Below are 15,032 nucleotides of genomic sequence, written 5' to 3' on the forward strand. Positions count from 1 at the left end.
ATTTCCAGATGCAGTTTGATGTCCTGACACTGTTGGTATGCTATCAGTGTAGATCATACACTTTGTATGGTTGTCTTATAGCTTTGTTTTTTTAAGTTTCGCTCTCCTCCTGCCTTCAGACAAGCGTGCAAATGTCTCTGTAGGAATGCATTCTGCCCTAAGTTACTCCAGGAATGGGTTTGGTGGACTTGGCAGTGTTAGGTTTTCAGTTGGACTTGATGATCGTAAAGGTCCTTTCCAACCTAAATGATTGCATGGTTCTAACCCCGCGGGAGCCACCTCTGAACAGGAAACCCTGGTGCCATGACTGAGCAGAGGAGCCCTTGGGGGGCTCCTGAGACAGCTCGGTCTGGCTGTTCCTTGTGCCAGACACAGTGGTGCACAGCTATACAAACAGAGAATCCCAGACTGGCAGGGGTTGGAAGGGACCTCTGGAGATCATCTCATCCAACCCCCTGCCAAAGCAGGGTCACCCAGAGCAGGTTGGACAGGAACGCGTCCAGGCAAGTTTGGAATGTCTCCAGAGCAGGAGACTCCACCACCTCTCTGGGCAGCCTCTTCCAGTGCTTTCGACCCTCAGAGGAAAGAAGTTTTTCCTCATGTTGAGATGGAGTTTCCCCTGTTCCAGTCTGTGCCCATTGCCCCTTGTCCTGTCACTGGGCACCATTGAGAAGAGTCCTGCCCCATCCTCTTGCCACCCGCCCTGTAGATATTGCTGAGCATTGATGAGATCCCCTCAGTCTGCCCTTCTCCAGGCTGAACAGCCCCAGGGCTCTCAGCCTGTCCTCAGCAGAGAGATGCTCCAGTCCCTGACCATCTTTGTAGCCTCCGCTGGACTCTCTCCAGTAGCAGATGTGGCCCCACCAGGACAGAGCAGAGGGGGAGGACGAGCCCCCTCCACCTGCTGGCCATGCACTTCTCAATGCGCCCCAGGAGACCATTGGCCTTCTTGGCCACAAGGGCACATGGCTGGCTCTTGGGCAACCTGTTGCCCCCCAGGACTCCCAGACCCCACTGCATACGGCCTCACGACGCCTGAGGCCTACCCGGACGCCCGCTCCCGCCGCCCCGCGCATGCGCGCGCACCCCCGCCCCGCGCATGCCTTCTCCTCCGCGGCGACAGGGGGCGCTGCGGGGCGGGCGCGGGGGCGCGCGGCGGGGGGCGGGGCGGGCGCGCGGCCCTGCCCCCGGCGGCCATGGCCCTTCCCGGCATTCCCTATGAGCGGCGGCTGCTCATCATGGCGGACCCGAGAGACAAGGCGCTGCAGGATTACCGCAAGAAGCTGCTGGAGCACAAGGAGATTGACGGGCGCCTCAAAGAGTGTGAGCGCTGCTCCCCGGGGAACCGCCGCCGCGGGCATCGCCGCCGCTGAGCGCCCGCCGGGCTCCGAGGGAGCCCGTCCGCCGTCCGCGCTTCGTCATGGGCCTGGCCGGGCCCGGCGGGCGGCTGAGGGGAGGGAGGGCAGGCGGGCGGGGGCCGGGCCCAGCCGTGGCCGTTCGCCTTTCCCCGTGGGAGAGCCCCGCGTTGCAAACGACCTGGGTGCCGTGTTCTCGTTGGACTGAATGTTAAAATAATGTTGGCCTGGCCAGCAGGGCGAGGGGGGAATTCTGCCCCTCTGCTCCGCTCTGTGAGACCCCCCTGCAGTGCTGCCTCCAGCGCTGGGGCACCAACAGCAGAAGGACACGGAGCTGTTGGAGCGGGGCCAGAGGAGGCCCCGGAGATGCTGGGAGGGCTGGAGCCCCTCTGCTGTGAGGACAGGCTGAGAGAGCTGGGGGGGTTTAGCCTGGAGAAGAGAAGGCTCCGGGGAGACCTTCCAGCCCCTTCCAGTCCCTAAAGGGGCTCCAGGAAAGCTGGGGAGGGACTCTGGATCAGGGAGGGGAGCCATGGGATGAAGGGGGCACAGTTTTAAACTGAAAGAGGGGAGATTTAGATGAGATCTGAGGAAGAAATTCTTTATGATGAGGGTGGTGAGCCCCTGGCCCAGGTTGCCCAGAGGAGCTGTGGCTGCCCCATCCCTGGAGGTGTTCAAGACCAAGCTGGACGGGGCTTGGAGCAACCTGGTCTGGTGGGAGGTGTCCCTTCCAAACCATTCTATGAATCTATGAAAATCCTGTGTTTCTTTTCTTTTTCTAGTGAGGGAACAGCTGAAGGAGCTCACCAAGCAATATGAAAAATCAGAAAATGATCTGAAAGCCTTGCAGAGCGTCGGGCAGGTACATAAGAGAAACGAGGCCACAGCAGCCTGTGGTGATGGTTGACAGTGAACTTGCCTGGAAGTAGCATTTAAGCCCGTTTTTGGTGTCGAGAGAGAGTAAGCGGGGATGGTACGGCTAACAGAAACAGAACTGTCAGACACACGAAACAGATGGGTTAGAGAGGTTTTCCGTACTTTTCCTGGTTGACAGAGATGTGTTACAGAAATGAAAGTGCTGGCAAACAGCGTGAAGCAGGGGAAAGAATTTCAAAGGAGACAGTCATCTTCCATGTCCTAAAACACGTTAAATGTTGTTTTGTAATGGTAATTTTTCTGTAGGCTAATACTGCATTTATTCTTTTGCAGATTGTTGGCGAGGTTCTTAAACAGCTAACAGAAGAGAAATGTGAGTATGCCGGACTGTTACATTCTTTGGAAACTTGAATATAAGCTTTTGTAGTTAAAATCTGGCTAAAGACTTGAGGGAGTAAAGAATTAGAGTATTGGTGATCTGAGTACTGGCAGGAAAATATCATAGACTGGATAGTTCAGAAGCATAATTCAGAGCAGTGAAACAAGTAAATTTGATTTTTTTTTTTTTTTTTTGCTTTGATCTTCTCTCTCCAGTCATTGTGAAGGCTACAAATGGACCAAGATATGTGGTCGGCTGCCGTCGTCAGGTAACTGATCTCTCTGAATATTCATTAAAAGTTTGCTTTGGTCTTGAATATTGCCATTGCTTTTCATAAAGTGGGCCCTTAGTGGGGTTAAGTATTTTCTTTTTTAAGGCGTATATGGCTCTTTTATACTGGTATCTGCTTGCCCTCTGCCTTCGTAGCTGGTAGTAGTGTAACTTCCCAGTGTAAATAAAGCAGTCCAAAATATTCCTGGTACCTTGCCTGTGGCTTATTCTTTTTGTTGAGTTGAAGCTCTGTCTCTCTGCCTGATTTTGAACTCTCTGAAAATTAATCAGCTGTGTAAGGTCTCCCTTGCTATGTTGTAAACACAGCATGTGATGGTTGCTGTCAGTGCTGAGCTTTAGATTTAACATTATATAACTATATATATCTTTATGTATTAAGTGCTAATGCTTTTGTACTCCAATGAATAATTATGGTAGCCAAGGCCCCTGTTCTAAACACTTTGAGGAATTTTTATTTGTCCTCAGTGATCTTTAAAAAAAAAAAAAAAAAAAAAAAAAAAAAGCCTTGGCACTTCTGGTCCGCAGGACGACACCTCTTTTACCTACATCAAATTCTGTAGAAGTTAGGCACCCTATTACAGATTCCTGCTTACAGCGTAATCCATCTTCTGGTATAATCAGCAAGAACCACTAAGAGGTACTCTCTGCTTCATATTTTTATAAATAAGTATAAGGGATGTAGTGCATTCATGGTTTACAAACTGCTTGTTAGTTAATTGAGCACTGACTGTGACCCACTTACAGTAATTAAAACCCATAGATCGGCTGTTCCTTACCAAAGCTGACTATTAAGTAGGAACCACAATACTAGTGAACGTGTTCTGCAACTGCAGAACCATTGGGGGAGCAAAAGTGAATCTCTAGTTAGATTTTATTATACTCATCCCTGACTTTGAGAAATGGAAGCAAAGAAGAGTGTACGAAGTGTGAGACTTCACTGAGGGAAATTCCTTCAGTAAAAAAAGCACAGATGTCATACTGATGTTAGAGGTGTCTCTTTTTCCTCTTTCTGAAGAGAAATTTATGTTCTTTACATAATTTTGAACTCTTACTGATTCTATGTAAAGAAATAAAATGTGTTTGCAAGACTAACATGCAAATGTTTTGCGTTACCCAGAATCTCTGGGTCAGCTTAAGGTTTGTACGTGGAAGTTAAATTGAAGAACAGCGTAATGGAACTCCAACATACAACAGTTAACCAACTCTGTTTAGACGATTCCTCCGTAATGGTGGTGTGGTGGCTGTAGAAGCCAAGAGGCAACAGCAAGTGGCAGAATGGGGAGCCCGCTGTACTTTGAAGAATTTCAAGAGAGGGGTGGGAGGAGGGGTTTCTAGCTGTCAGGAATTCCTGGTGAAGGGCCACAATTAACAATACTTGGCAGTAAGCAGCGAGCAAAACTCATGCAGTTGGTATTTTCCTATGGTGGTGACTCTGTCAATGGATTGTGTATTTTTTCAGTAGAGATGGACCTTTCTACTCCTTTAAGGGGCAAACTGTGGGAAACGTGGGTACCACTAAGTGTGTTAGTTCATGTAGTGTATATATACAGGTATCCATGACTTTCCTCAAGCACACCGATGCGCTGTGTTTTTACTTGCATAAAACATCCGCAAGAATTGCGGGTATTGAAATGCTCTTTTAAATACATAATTTTAAGCTTCATCCCTTTGAAGATGTTATGGTGCAAACTCACTATTTTCTTTCACCAGAATGAACAAAATATTTTTCTGGAACATAAGTATAGTTAATTCCACTTAGGTAGTGTTGAGATTCTGTGTTGAAACGTAGATAAATGCTAAGGAATAGGTCGTGTTTAGATGAGCCTGGCAGTGCAGCGTTTACTTTCGAGTTTATTCTTGAGTAAAAACACTTTGATCTTAAAAGATCCTTGATTTGATACCCGAGACTAAAAAACGGTATCCGTGATTGTTTTCAAAATGTCAAAATATCAAGGCAAATAATTTCCCATGGAGTGTTTCACAGACCAGAAGGACTAGTTTTTGATCAAAGTCCTTGTGGCTGTGCTTCTGAGGAAGGGGCTGTTTAAATTGAAACAAAATTACTTCCCTATCTGAAGTGTGTTTCCTAAGGAATTCAAAGTCAAGTGGTTTCTCTTTGTTTTCTTCCCACTGCAGAATAACTTAAATCTATTGGGCAATGTTGAATCTGATAGAATGTCAAGCTTTTACAGATTTCTTAACATTAGGCAGCTGGGAAGAGGTCTTGTTAGTGACCCCAGTAAGGGAGGAGTGACAGCTTGAGCCTGAATGCTACTAGAGACATGGGCAAGGGGCCTTATAAATCCCTCAGTGGCAGCGCTGGGAAGCTTCAGGCAGTGCTTGCAAACAGTTGTCGAAATCCCTGTTGTTCAGGTACCATGTCGGTAAAGCTCAGAATAAATAGGCTTCATATTCTTCAAATGTGGGTTGAGTATCTCTTTTTTTTTTTTTTTTTTTTTTAAAAAAAAAAAAAAGGAATACAAGAAGAAATGAGAGTGTTGAGGAAATCTTTATGATTGTTGTGTGAGGTCGTGTCGTGTGAGAGATAAGAACTGCTCTCCTAGACCAGGTTTCTTAAAAAGAAAGTGAGAAACACAAGTTAGGAGTTTAAATCCCAGCAGAAATTAGCAGGGTGTAGTGGAATAGGACTGCTAATGTGTTTAAAAATCTCATAAAAATGGAGTAAGCAGACAAAAACCGCTGAGGCAGATAAGTAGGTCATTGGAGATAAACAATAGCAAAAGAGTAACAACTGGAATGACTGAGTTTGAAGACAGGAGGATATAACAAGATAGGTGACAATGTGCAAATGATGGAAGGCTTGGAGAAGATAGGTTAGGAACATCTCTTCACTCTTTCCAGTGGTCCAGAAAGGAGAAAGCCATTGAGTAGAAGGGGGGCAAGTTCAGACTGAAATGGGCAGGCTGCTCTGTATGTCCTTAAATGAGGAGTGCTTACTGGTTTGAAATAGATGATTCTCTCCTGTGTTGAACAGAGGGGAGGATTAGATCTCTTGCTAATCCAGTAAAAAAAAAAAATTTTTAAAAATTACGATCTAGAAAATAGTATTATTGTGAAAAGTGGCAGAGGTAAGTTAATGACTTGCTGTTCAAGATCTATTTCAATGTTAATAAAAATTCTTCCTGTGGTGTGGTTTAGCTTTGCTGGTATCCAGTTGTGACGACCAACAGGTTCACCGGTCTAGGCCAGCTCCTGGATTGCTTCTCCCAGGAAACAGTGGGCCAGCTTTTTCCCACTTTAAGCATTCCCAAAAATGGTGGTGACGGGGACACAGTGTTTACTAGATGAGCTGCTTGGCAAGTAGCTGTAGCCTTGTTTTCTTCTTGTGTGTGACTGAGCAAAGAGTGCAAGCTACAGAAAACGTCTTGGCTAAAACCAGACGTTGTTTTGGAGCGTGGTTCTAATAGAAATACCTTCTTTGTGACTAGCTTGACAAAAGTAAGCTGAAGCCGGGGACAAGAGTTGCTCTGGATATGACCACTCTGACTATTATGAGGTAGGTTTCTGCTCTACAGCTGCTCTTCTGCTCATCTTATAAAGGAGGAAAAATAGTGATCTGAGCAGGTCACACAAAGCTTTGAATAATTCATAATATTTTGTAAGTGTTTTCAGCAAAGCACTGCTTAAGTAAGGACGGTTACTTTGAGGGAAGACTTATGTGTTTGTTATTGATAGTTTAAAAAGAAATTGGTTGTTCTTAAAGATAATTCAGTTACAACTCGGCATTTGCAGCAGTTTTTTAAGCTTTTGCTTGTTTGGTTTAAAACTCTAAAAAGCGTGCTAGGTTTGGGGTTTATTGTTTTTTCAACAAACATACTTGTCTTGTTATCAAGGTGGGAGGAGAAGAAATCATTTTCATACTTGCTCTAAAATTTATTGCAATAACTTTATAAATGTGTCTGCACAATAAAAAATGTCTACTCTTAACTCCTTTTTTTACAGATATTTGCCAAGGGAAGTGGATCCCTTGGTTTATAATATGTCTCATGAAGATCCAGGAGATGTTTCATATTCTGAGATTGGAGGGTTGTCGGAACAAATCAGAGAGCTACGTGAGGTATCCAGTATCTCAAAAACGCTTATCAAATAGTGGTATATGTTCTGAGGGAAGTTCTACAGTGCAAAAATGTCTTACTGATGTTTGTCCTAAACTATCATGAGACGGGCTGTTAAAGGATCCTGTCAGATTAGTGTTTAGATTAGACTACAGATTAGACTACGTTTTCCTGTAATAGAAGATAACTTCTGAAGTGTTGTTTATGTATTTTCCAGCTTTGTAATTGCCCTTGTGGCGAAAAGCAGTGTGATTGCAGGGGGCTGGTGCACTCATAGTGAAGAACCCTGTTAGTTTGGGCCTCGGTGCTGTGGGCTGGGCAAGCCAGCCCAGGAATGCAGGTGTTTGAAGACGAGCTGGTGCTGCTGTGAGCCAGCTGACAATAGCAGGGATTGCTTGTGCGCTGCGAATACACCTTGCAGTGGCGGAGAAACGTTATTCTCAACACCAAAGCCTGATTCTCAAACTGGGTTATAACTTACCTCTATTGTTACAGAAGCTTGGGTTGAGATTAAAGTAAGAAAATCCACTAAAGAAGAGAGTTTGAAGGATCCAAGACCCTTTAGGCTAAGAGAGAGCCATGAAGTCAAGTGGGAGGGCATAGTTAGGATTGACAACCAGGAAATCAAACTTGAATTTTGCACAAAAACTACTAGAATTGCTCTGCTATGTAAAACTAGCAAAACATGATTTCAACAAAGAGCATCAAGAGAAACAAGCTATTGCAGAGCTGAAGGCTAAACAAGGGCAGGATTGTGGATCGATCCATTGGATCAATCTGATGTTTTCTTACTTAACTGTTTCTCATACTAAATGTGCTGCACGGATAAATGAGAATACAGGTATCTGGAAAACAAGCTAGCAGGTGTACCATTAGCTTCTGAGGATGGCTGATTGATTTTAAAACTCAAACAGAGTCTCGGTTTGTTTATCTTATCTCTTCACAGGTAATAGAATTGCCTCTTACAAACCCGGAATTATTCCAGCGTGTGGGAATTATACCTCCAAAAGGCTGCTTGCTCTATGGCCCCCCTGGTGAGTCTTGTGAAAGGGTAATGAATGCTTAGTTGTCACTGTCAAACTGTGGCAATAGCCTTGCTTGTTTCTTTTTTTTTTTTCTTTCTTTTTGTTTTTTGAAGTTGCTAGCATGCGATGTTGGGTTACTAGTTAAACAGCTTCAATCTCTTGTCTGTCCAGGTACAGGGAAAACACTTTTGGCCAGGGCTGTTGCTAGCCAGCTTGATTGCAACTTCCTAAAGGTAGTATAATTTTACACTTGCCCTTATGCACTTGCACACGTTTAATGTGTTTTCGCTCCGGTCTCTTCATTCACGTGTCTTCTGCCTTTCAAAAGGTGGTGTCAAGTTCGATAGTGGACAAGTACATCGGTGAAAGTGCTCGACTGATCAGAGAGATGTTCAATTATGCCAGAGATCATCAGCCGTGTATCATTTTCATGGATGAGATAGATGCTATTGGTAAGGCTAACGGCCTGGAGGAAGGCTAGAGTCTCCTTTTAACACTGAAATTAGCTATAAAGCTGCAATCTGCCCTCTCAAAAGAGAGATTGCATGCGTGTTTATTCAGAAGAAGCATAAGGGGTCAAGTGTTTTGGCTTCCTGGATCTATTACAGCTAGTTTAGAACCATGCCTGTTCATATCTGGCTTGGATATTTTTGTCTATATGAAAAAGCGTTTTTAAAATCTGTGCTTTACCTCCTTAAATACCACCCCTCTTTCCTGCCCAGTTTAAAAGGGATACCTGATTGTTTTCAGACTTACATGGAGGCGAAAATAAAGTACTGTAACTTACGAGTTTGGTATGCTGCAGGTGGTCGCCGTTTTTCTGAAGGCACCTCAGCCGATAGAGAAATTCAGAGGACTCTGATGGAGGTGAGTACTGTACACTCCGCATTAGATAATAATCCAGATGTGGATTGTCACATTATGATCTGGCTTAATAGAACTTTTTGAGTTAATAATCTTAAACTACAATAAACTAGATGCTGCTTTTACAAAAGACAGCTGCACATCTGGATGACTCAGCCATGAATTCAACTTGGAGACTAATTGAAAGAATATTTGAAGTTGCTAAAATTATTTGGGGTATTTTCTCTTTTTACTGTTTATTGCCTTTGCTGCTGTTTACTGCATCTTCTTGAAGGTTTGGAGGGCCCTCTCTTTCGTAAAGGGGGGAAAGTGGAGCTTGTCTCTTTTAGTCCCAAAGAGACTTACTCTAGAAAATTTTAGAACTGTTACAGTTAGATTTTTTTTTTTTTCAAAACCAGGAGGAGAAGTAGTTGTATTTCTTTGTTTCTGTACTAATTGCTCTGGTAAAGTGGGTTGTGTGAAGAGAATTTAAAAACTACTGGCGACAATTAAGAATTCTGAAGCTAATGGGAAACTTCATTGGCCTATGTTTGCAAACAGTTTGCCCGGTTCAAAAGAATGTGTCTGCCTTACATAAAGAATTAAATCACTGTGACCAAAGAGCAAGTACTTTGAATCTTCACAATGAAATGTCTTCGTATGCGCGTATTAGTATTCTAGAGGCTGTTCTCCAAGTCTAATTTGAATGTCCTGGACTTGGTGCAATACATTCAAAATGTGTCAGCCAGCCACCATCTCCTTTAGTATTTGCACCGTTTTCATTGCCTCATTGTTTTAGCTGAGTCTTTCACGTTTGAGCTCTGCTTTGCTCAGTATCTTTTTCTCTGGGCAAAGCATTTTCAGTGTCTCTCTTAAGCTCTCCTTTATTGCTTACAGGATATGCAGGGAGCTGTGCCCTTCCGTTAGAAGGCTTGGAGCATTTTATCACTGATTGATCTGTACCACTTTTATATCATGCTGAAAATATTTATGCAGACAATAAGTACAAATAGATTGTGCTAGGAGGGTTTTGGGTTCTTTAAAAACAAACTTCTGTTTTCTGTTAGTTATTGAATCAGATGGATGGATTCGATACTCTGCACAGAGTTAAAATGATCATGGCTACTAACAGACCAGACACGCTGGATCCGGCGCTTCTGCGGCCTGGGAGACTGGATAGAAAAATCCGTGAGTTCCTGCTTCACAGTGGCTGGAAGGAGGCTGTTATCCATATGCATTGTGGTTTTCTGTTTTTATTGAAGCTGTAATTCTTTCTAGATATTGATCTACCAAATGAACAAGCCAGATTAGACATTTTGAAGATTCACGCAGGTCCTATCACTAAACATGGTGAAATAGGTAAGTAGGAAGCTCCCTGCACATCCTACGTCTCTTTGGAAAAATGTGAAGAGGGTGAGTTGTTAGGATGACTCTGCCCTTGTAATTCCTACCATTACACTGGCCACACAACTTCCCCTCTCTTGGAATTTTGCTTGGTTTTTTTTTAATGCATCCTGATTGAATTGTTGCTAAGTATTCCTTTGCAAAGGAAAAATGAATATAAACCCTTGGAGCACAGTTGTAAACTAGAAAATTTACATGATTCTCATCAGGTAGTTTCCTGTTTCTAAAGCAATAGCTTAGTGCAAGTAGACAGCATTTTCATTAGCCGCACCCCCCCCGCCCCCCCAGTGCAGAAGTTTGAAAACAATAAGGAATCTTTAAAAGTCATGGAGAAATTCGCTTTGGAGTTCAGAGGTGGCATAACAAAAACCTTGTTGTCTGAAACAAAGCTTGTCTTTGGTTAGTGGTGTAGAGAGCTCTCTCCAGGGCGTCAGGAGGAGAAGTATCTATCAGATAAAATGGGGAAGGCTCATTTAATGACTGTGTTACTCTAAGCTGGCTAGAGTCTTAGTTTTCGCGGTGACACAGAGCTTTCCTCAAGTGAAATGTAATTGTGATTTGCCTTTAAAACGACGTTGGCTGCCTTTTATTTCAGTAAGGCCCAGCAGACCCAGCTGGCACCGCCCCCGCCTCTGTGCTGACAGGAGCTATTCATGCGGCCCGGCAGCAGGATGGGGATGGTGGAACTGATCTCCTTCACCATCTGGCTTGCATAAACAGCTGCAGCTCCATGGGGGGAGGTTGGGAGCGGGAGGAGGGCAAGAGGGATGAGGATTACCTTTCTTAGTAGCAACGTTGGCTTAAACATTCATGCAACTGTAGTCTAAGATAGAGAAGTTCCAAAGCAAATCATGAACCCGAGGTAAAGTGCTTTGTCCTTTTTCCCCTATCTTGGGGCACTGGAGTGGAAGCAGGTAGATCGTTCCTTTGCACCATTTAGCAAGGTGAGGTGTTAGATGGGTACAGCTAAATTTCTGCACGTGATGTGGGAAGACTGTGCTGCTCAGCTTTGAGATCCTTGAAGGAAGCCCAGAACTTAGCAAGGTGGGGTGTGAATTGCATTGAAACCCTAAAATAACGACCTGTTCCAGCTTGCAGCATGAGATTTTCCAGCTGGAGTCTACTGAACACTCTAAACTTACAAACTTTACAATGTTCAGCATTGCTTAGTCCCCTTGCTTATTTATTTTTTTTTTTTACTTTCCAATTACAGGGAGACTTGTTTATAGCACATTGTGCTACATGGAATTAAAGTTGAATAATTTCTAATCTCTAGGGTTTTTGGGATTCTTAAGATAAAAACTTTCAGTTCAAATGTTTTAAATTTCAAAACACTTAACCTTCTGTATGAAAAGTTTTACAGAAAGTTGATCTTTTTTTTTTTTAAATAAGCAGCCTTGCAAAAATCGGAACTTGCTGGAGGCTCAACAGGCAGAGTGTTTTAGAAATTGATAACCATAGCCACTTCTTTAGTAAATATATGCACATAAAATATCAGGCTTAATATATCAAGACATCAAGTGCCTTTAGTAGATGCAGTTGTTATAAGCGGAAAGGGACTGAGTTATGATCACTTGGAGATAAGTTTTCTGGTTTTTTACATCATTCAAATGATGATTAGAAGATTGCCTTGATGTAGCTCTTCTTGCATTTCATGTTGATGCTTGTAACCTCAAGTTAGTAACTTTGCGATTTAATTAGATTATGTGAGCTTTTGGCTGCCATACACTTCTGTTTTAATGAAAGAGGTAATAAAGCTGATTTCAGCTAATTTGTCATTCTAGTGGGCAGCTATCTATTTGCACTGAAATCAAAGGAAAGCGTTTCTTTGTTAGCTGGATACGTGTTTCTTTGGCATCCATAATGGGAAGTGTGAATTTATTTCTAATTGGCATTCATGTTTTATGACTAGATTATGAAGCAATTGTGAAGCTTTCAGATGGCTTTAATGGAGCAGACTTGAGAAATGTCTGTACTGAAGCAGGTATTTTCTTAACTCTTAATTTCCTTGTGCTAAGTCTTGGTAAATGCTAAACGTTTGAGCTGTTTTCTCCGATACTTCTGTGAATGGATTAAAATTGGGGGGTGAAAAATGTTTTGCTGAAACAAGTGGTGCTCGCTTCTTTGTATTCCTTTCTTAAGGGCCGGATAGCATTTACTTAATGGAAATGTTAGCATCTGGACAGTAGCAAAATGCCAAAACAGTTGCATATTTCGCAGCATGTCACGCGTGTCTGGACTGTGAAGCTTAAGCAGCAGTACACTGATATGCCCTGAAGCTTGATGGAACAACTTGAACAAAATCTCTTTTCTTCCAAGTTTCCTTATGACCTATACGGTCAGGCAGAACTTGATTCTTTACATCCTCCCTTTGAGGTGACAGACAAGTCTCTTATCGGGTCTGAGGGTAAACCTGAGTTTGGCTGAGTGTTGTGATATCTGTCATATTATCTCAGAAGAACTAGATGCCTTCCGCAAACAGCCATAACACCCGTTTTTCTCCTTTTTGCAGAGAATCCAAGTCTCTTAGTACCTTGGTGACTGGAGAGTTAATACTATTTTATGCTTTTTCCACGTTACAAATTCATTGTATGCTTAGGGGTTTGCCTACAGGGGTAGGCTGAGTAACTCAGTAACGACACACTCGTAGTTTTTAAAACAAGTTATACATTTCTTAGTGAGTTCAGAAAGGTGGCCTCATCGAAGCTTACTCCTCTTCCTGACATCCAAGAGTTGCATGTAGAAGTCTACATGCAGACAGTGTTAACTTGGATCCATTTTCACTTCAATTTGAGTGAATTTTATTTACTGTCTTTGTACTGTTGCTGCGAGGAGCACCAGCTTACTCTTGCTGTTAAATTGTTTGTCACAGGTATGTTTGCGATCCGTGCCGATCACGACTTTGTAGTTCAGGAAGACTTCATGAAAGCTGTTAGGAAAGTGGCTGATTCTAAGAAGCTGGAGTCCAAGCTTGACTACAAACCTGTGTAATTTAACTGTATAATTTGTGATTGATTGACTGCACACGTCGTCCTGGGTTAATGTATAAAAAGACAGAAATAATGTACCTCTTGATTATTATTGTAAGGTGTTTGTGTAACATGTAGCTAGTAATTTGGTAACACTAGTTGCAAGTTGGCTACAGAAATGTGTTTTCTGTACCATTCTGAAATACAATATTCATTTTGGCCCAGGTTAAGTAAAACGTGTGGAGATGTGTTCTCTTAGCAGTTACGGTGTGAATTTATAAATGTGCCTGAATGGGTTAGAAAACCTTTAAGAAAGTCAGTTTTTCTTGCTTTTTTTTTTATATCAGTAAATTTCCTTCCCCCAAACAGTTTATGAATAAAACTTGTTTAAATCTGCTTATCTTGGTGTACCTCTTCTGTAACTCTTGAAGAGAGTTGAATTATGCGTCTCCAGAATTTGAAGAGCGACTGTTCTCTGGCGTAGGGATTGCACTGGAGTCCTGTGCCTTACATACCAACCGGCGGCAGCCTTTCCCTCAGACAGAGGAGAGACATGTGGTATTTACTCTTTCCCCTTTCAAGTCCGGGACGAGGATTTAGCTTAGCTAACATTTGTTGACTTCTTGCGATAATTAAGTCTTTCAGAATAGTCGCTGTTTTCCCTTATGCTGGGATAACTCCTGTCCTGAATGAGAGTTTTGAGACAAAAACATCTGAGTGGAGATGGAGAAGCTGCTACCGGTGTGACAGATAAAAGTTGTGATTTCAGCGTGATGTGCCTTATTTTTGTTTTTCCGATCAGTTTTGCCCCGAGGGGTGTGTGTGCAGATCCACCCGCTGCACTGTGCAACTTGGCTAAGTGTTGGACTGGGCCAGTAGTGTGCTAGACTGTACTTCTGGCCTAATTGGATCCTAATTGGATTACTCTGGGTGTGCTCAGCCGACAGGCAAGTACATTAAATTAACTCTAGATTTGCCAGGAAATGCACCGTTTAACAGGATCTCCCTGGCAGTTTTAACAGCTGTGGTTGTATTTCTTTCCCCATCACTGTGAGACAGAACAGGTAGCGTAAGGTGTAAAAGAGTTGCAACAGGCCAGGCAACAATATTTTCATGGTTATGTGGCTAATGGTTGTTATGGTCCTTTCTTCTGGTTAGTATGAAAACTTCCCATTGGGATTGTGTAAGGGTGCAAATCTCAGTTTTAGTCTACCATAGCCCACATTCGTACAAGCAACACTTGTACGGGGCTGCAGCCGGTGTGCTTGGAACAATTAAAAAATTAAATAAAAGTCAGTTTCTGAGCACTACAGTGATGTAAATGGCGAGCTGAGCTGCTGGCATTACCTTGGAGAAGGGTAAAATATGGCAAAACTGTTTCCTGAAGCCCTGGGAGTGGTGATAGCTCATTTTTTGAAGTTCAGGCCATAAGTGAAGGCTACCAGCACCTGTCCCTGTTCCCATTCCTGATGGCTGCTGGAGCTGGGGGCTGCAGTTTTACTGTTGTGTTCTCCTTTTTTTTTCATTTTTGGCCCACAGGAGAGATGGGGAGGGAGTCTTGATCGGGGAGTGGAGTGATAGGACGAGTGGGAATGGTTTTAAGCTGAAAGAGGGGAGATTTAGATGAGATCTGAGGAAGAAATTATTTATGATGGGGGTGGTGAGCCCCTGGCCCAGGTTGCCCAGAGAAGCTGTGGCTGCCCCATCCCTGGAGGGGTTCAAGGCCAGGCTGGACGGGGCTTGGAGCAACCTGGTCTGGTGGGAGGTGTCCCTGCCCAGGGCAGGGGGTGGCACTGGGTGCCAGGGGGTGGCACCCT

At 43.5% G+C, this 15,032-nt stretch overlaps 1 protein-coding gene across 1 annotated transcript; it reads left to right on the forward strand.

The window, feature by feature from the left end:
* Positions 1 to 1,168: 1,168 nt before the first annotated feature.
* Positions 1,169 to 13,615, forward strand: PSMC6 (proteasome 26S subunit, ATPase 6). Its single transcript, XM_063333867.1, has 14 exons — positions 1,169 to 1,323; positions 2,135 to 2,214; positions 2,562 to 2,601; positions 2,823 to 2,875; positions 6,348 to 6,415; positions 6,862 to 6,976; positions 7,921 to 8,008; positions 8,171 to 8,232; positions 8,328 to 8,451; positions 8,805 to 8,866; positions 9,910 to 10,030; positions 10,121 to 10,201; positions 12,159 to 12,230; positions 13,119 to 13,615. Exons 1-14 carry the CDS (start codon positions 1,197 to 1,199, stop codon positions 13,235 to 13,237), a joined length of 1,212 nt encoding a protein of 403 aa, XP_063189937.1. The 5' UTR covers positions 1,169 to 1,196; the 3' UTR covers positions 13,238 to 13,615.
* The last annotated feature ends 1,417 nt before the right edge of the window (positions 13,616 to 15,032 follow it).

This window comes from Chroicocephalus ridibundus, chromosome 4, assembly GCF_963924245.1.
Source record: "Chroicocephalus ridibundus chromosome 4, bChrRid1.1, whole genome shotgun sequence".
Classification (NCBI taxonomy): Eukaryota; Metazoa; Chordata; class Aves; order Charadriiformes; family Laridae; genus Chroicocephalus; species Chroicocephalus ridibundus.

Bases quoted from the DNA above. Each gene is read 5' to 3' on its own strand.
- PSMC6 (XM_063333867.1), top strand. From the start codon at position 1,197: ATGGCCCTTCCCGGCATTCCCTATGAGCGGCGGCTGCTCATCATGGCG. The intron at 6,977-7,920 runs GTATCCAGTATC...ATCTCTTCACAG, and splicing joins AAATCAGAGAGCTACGTGAG to GTAATAGAATTGCCTCTTAC. The intron at 8,233-8,327 runs GTAGTATAATTT...GCCTTTCAAAAG, and splicing joins TTGATTGCAACTTCCTAAAG to GTGGTGTCAAGTTCGATAGT.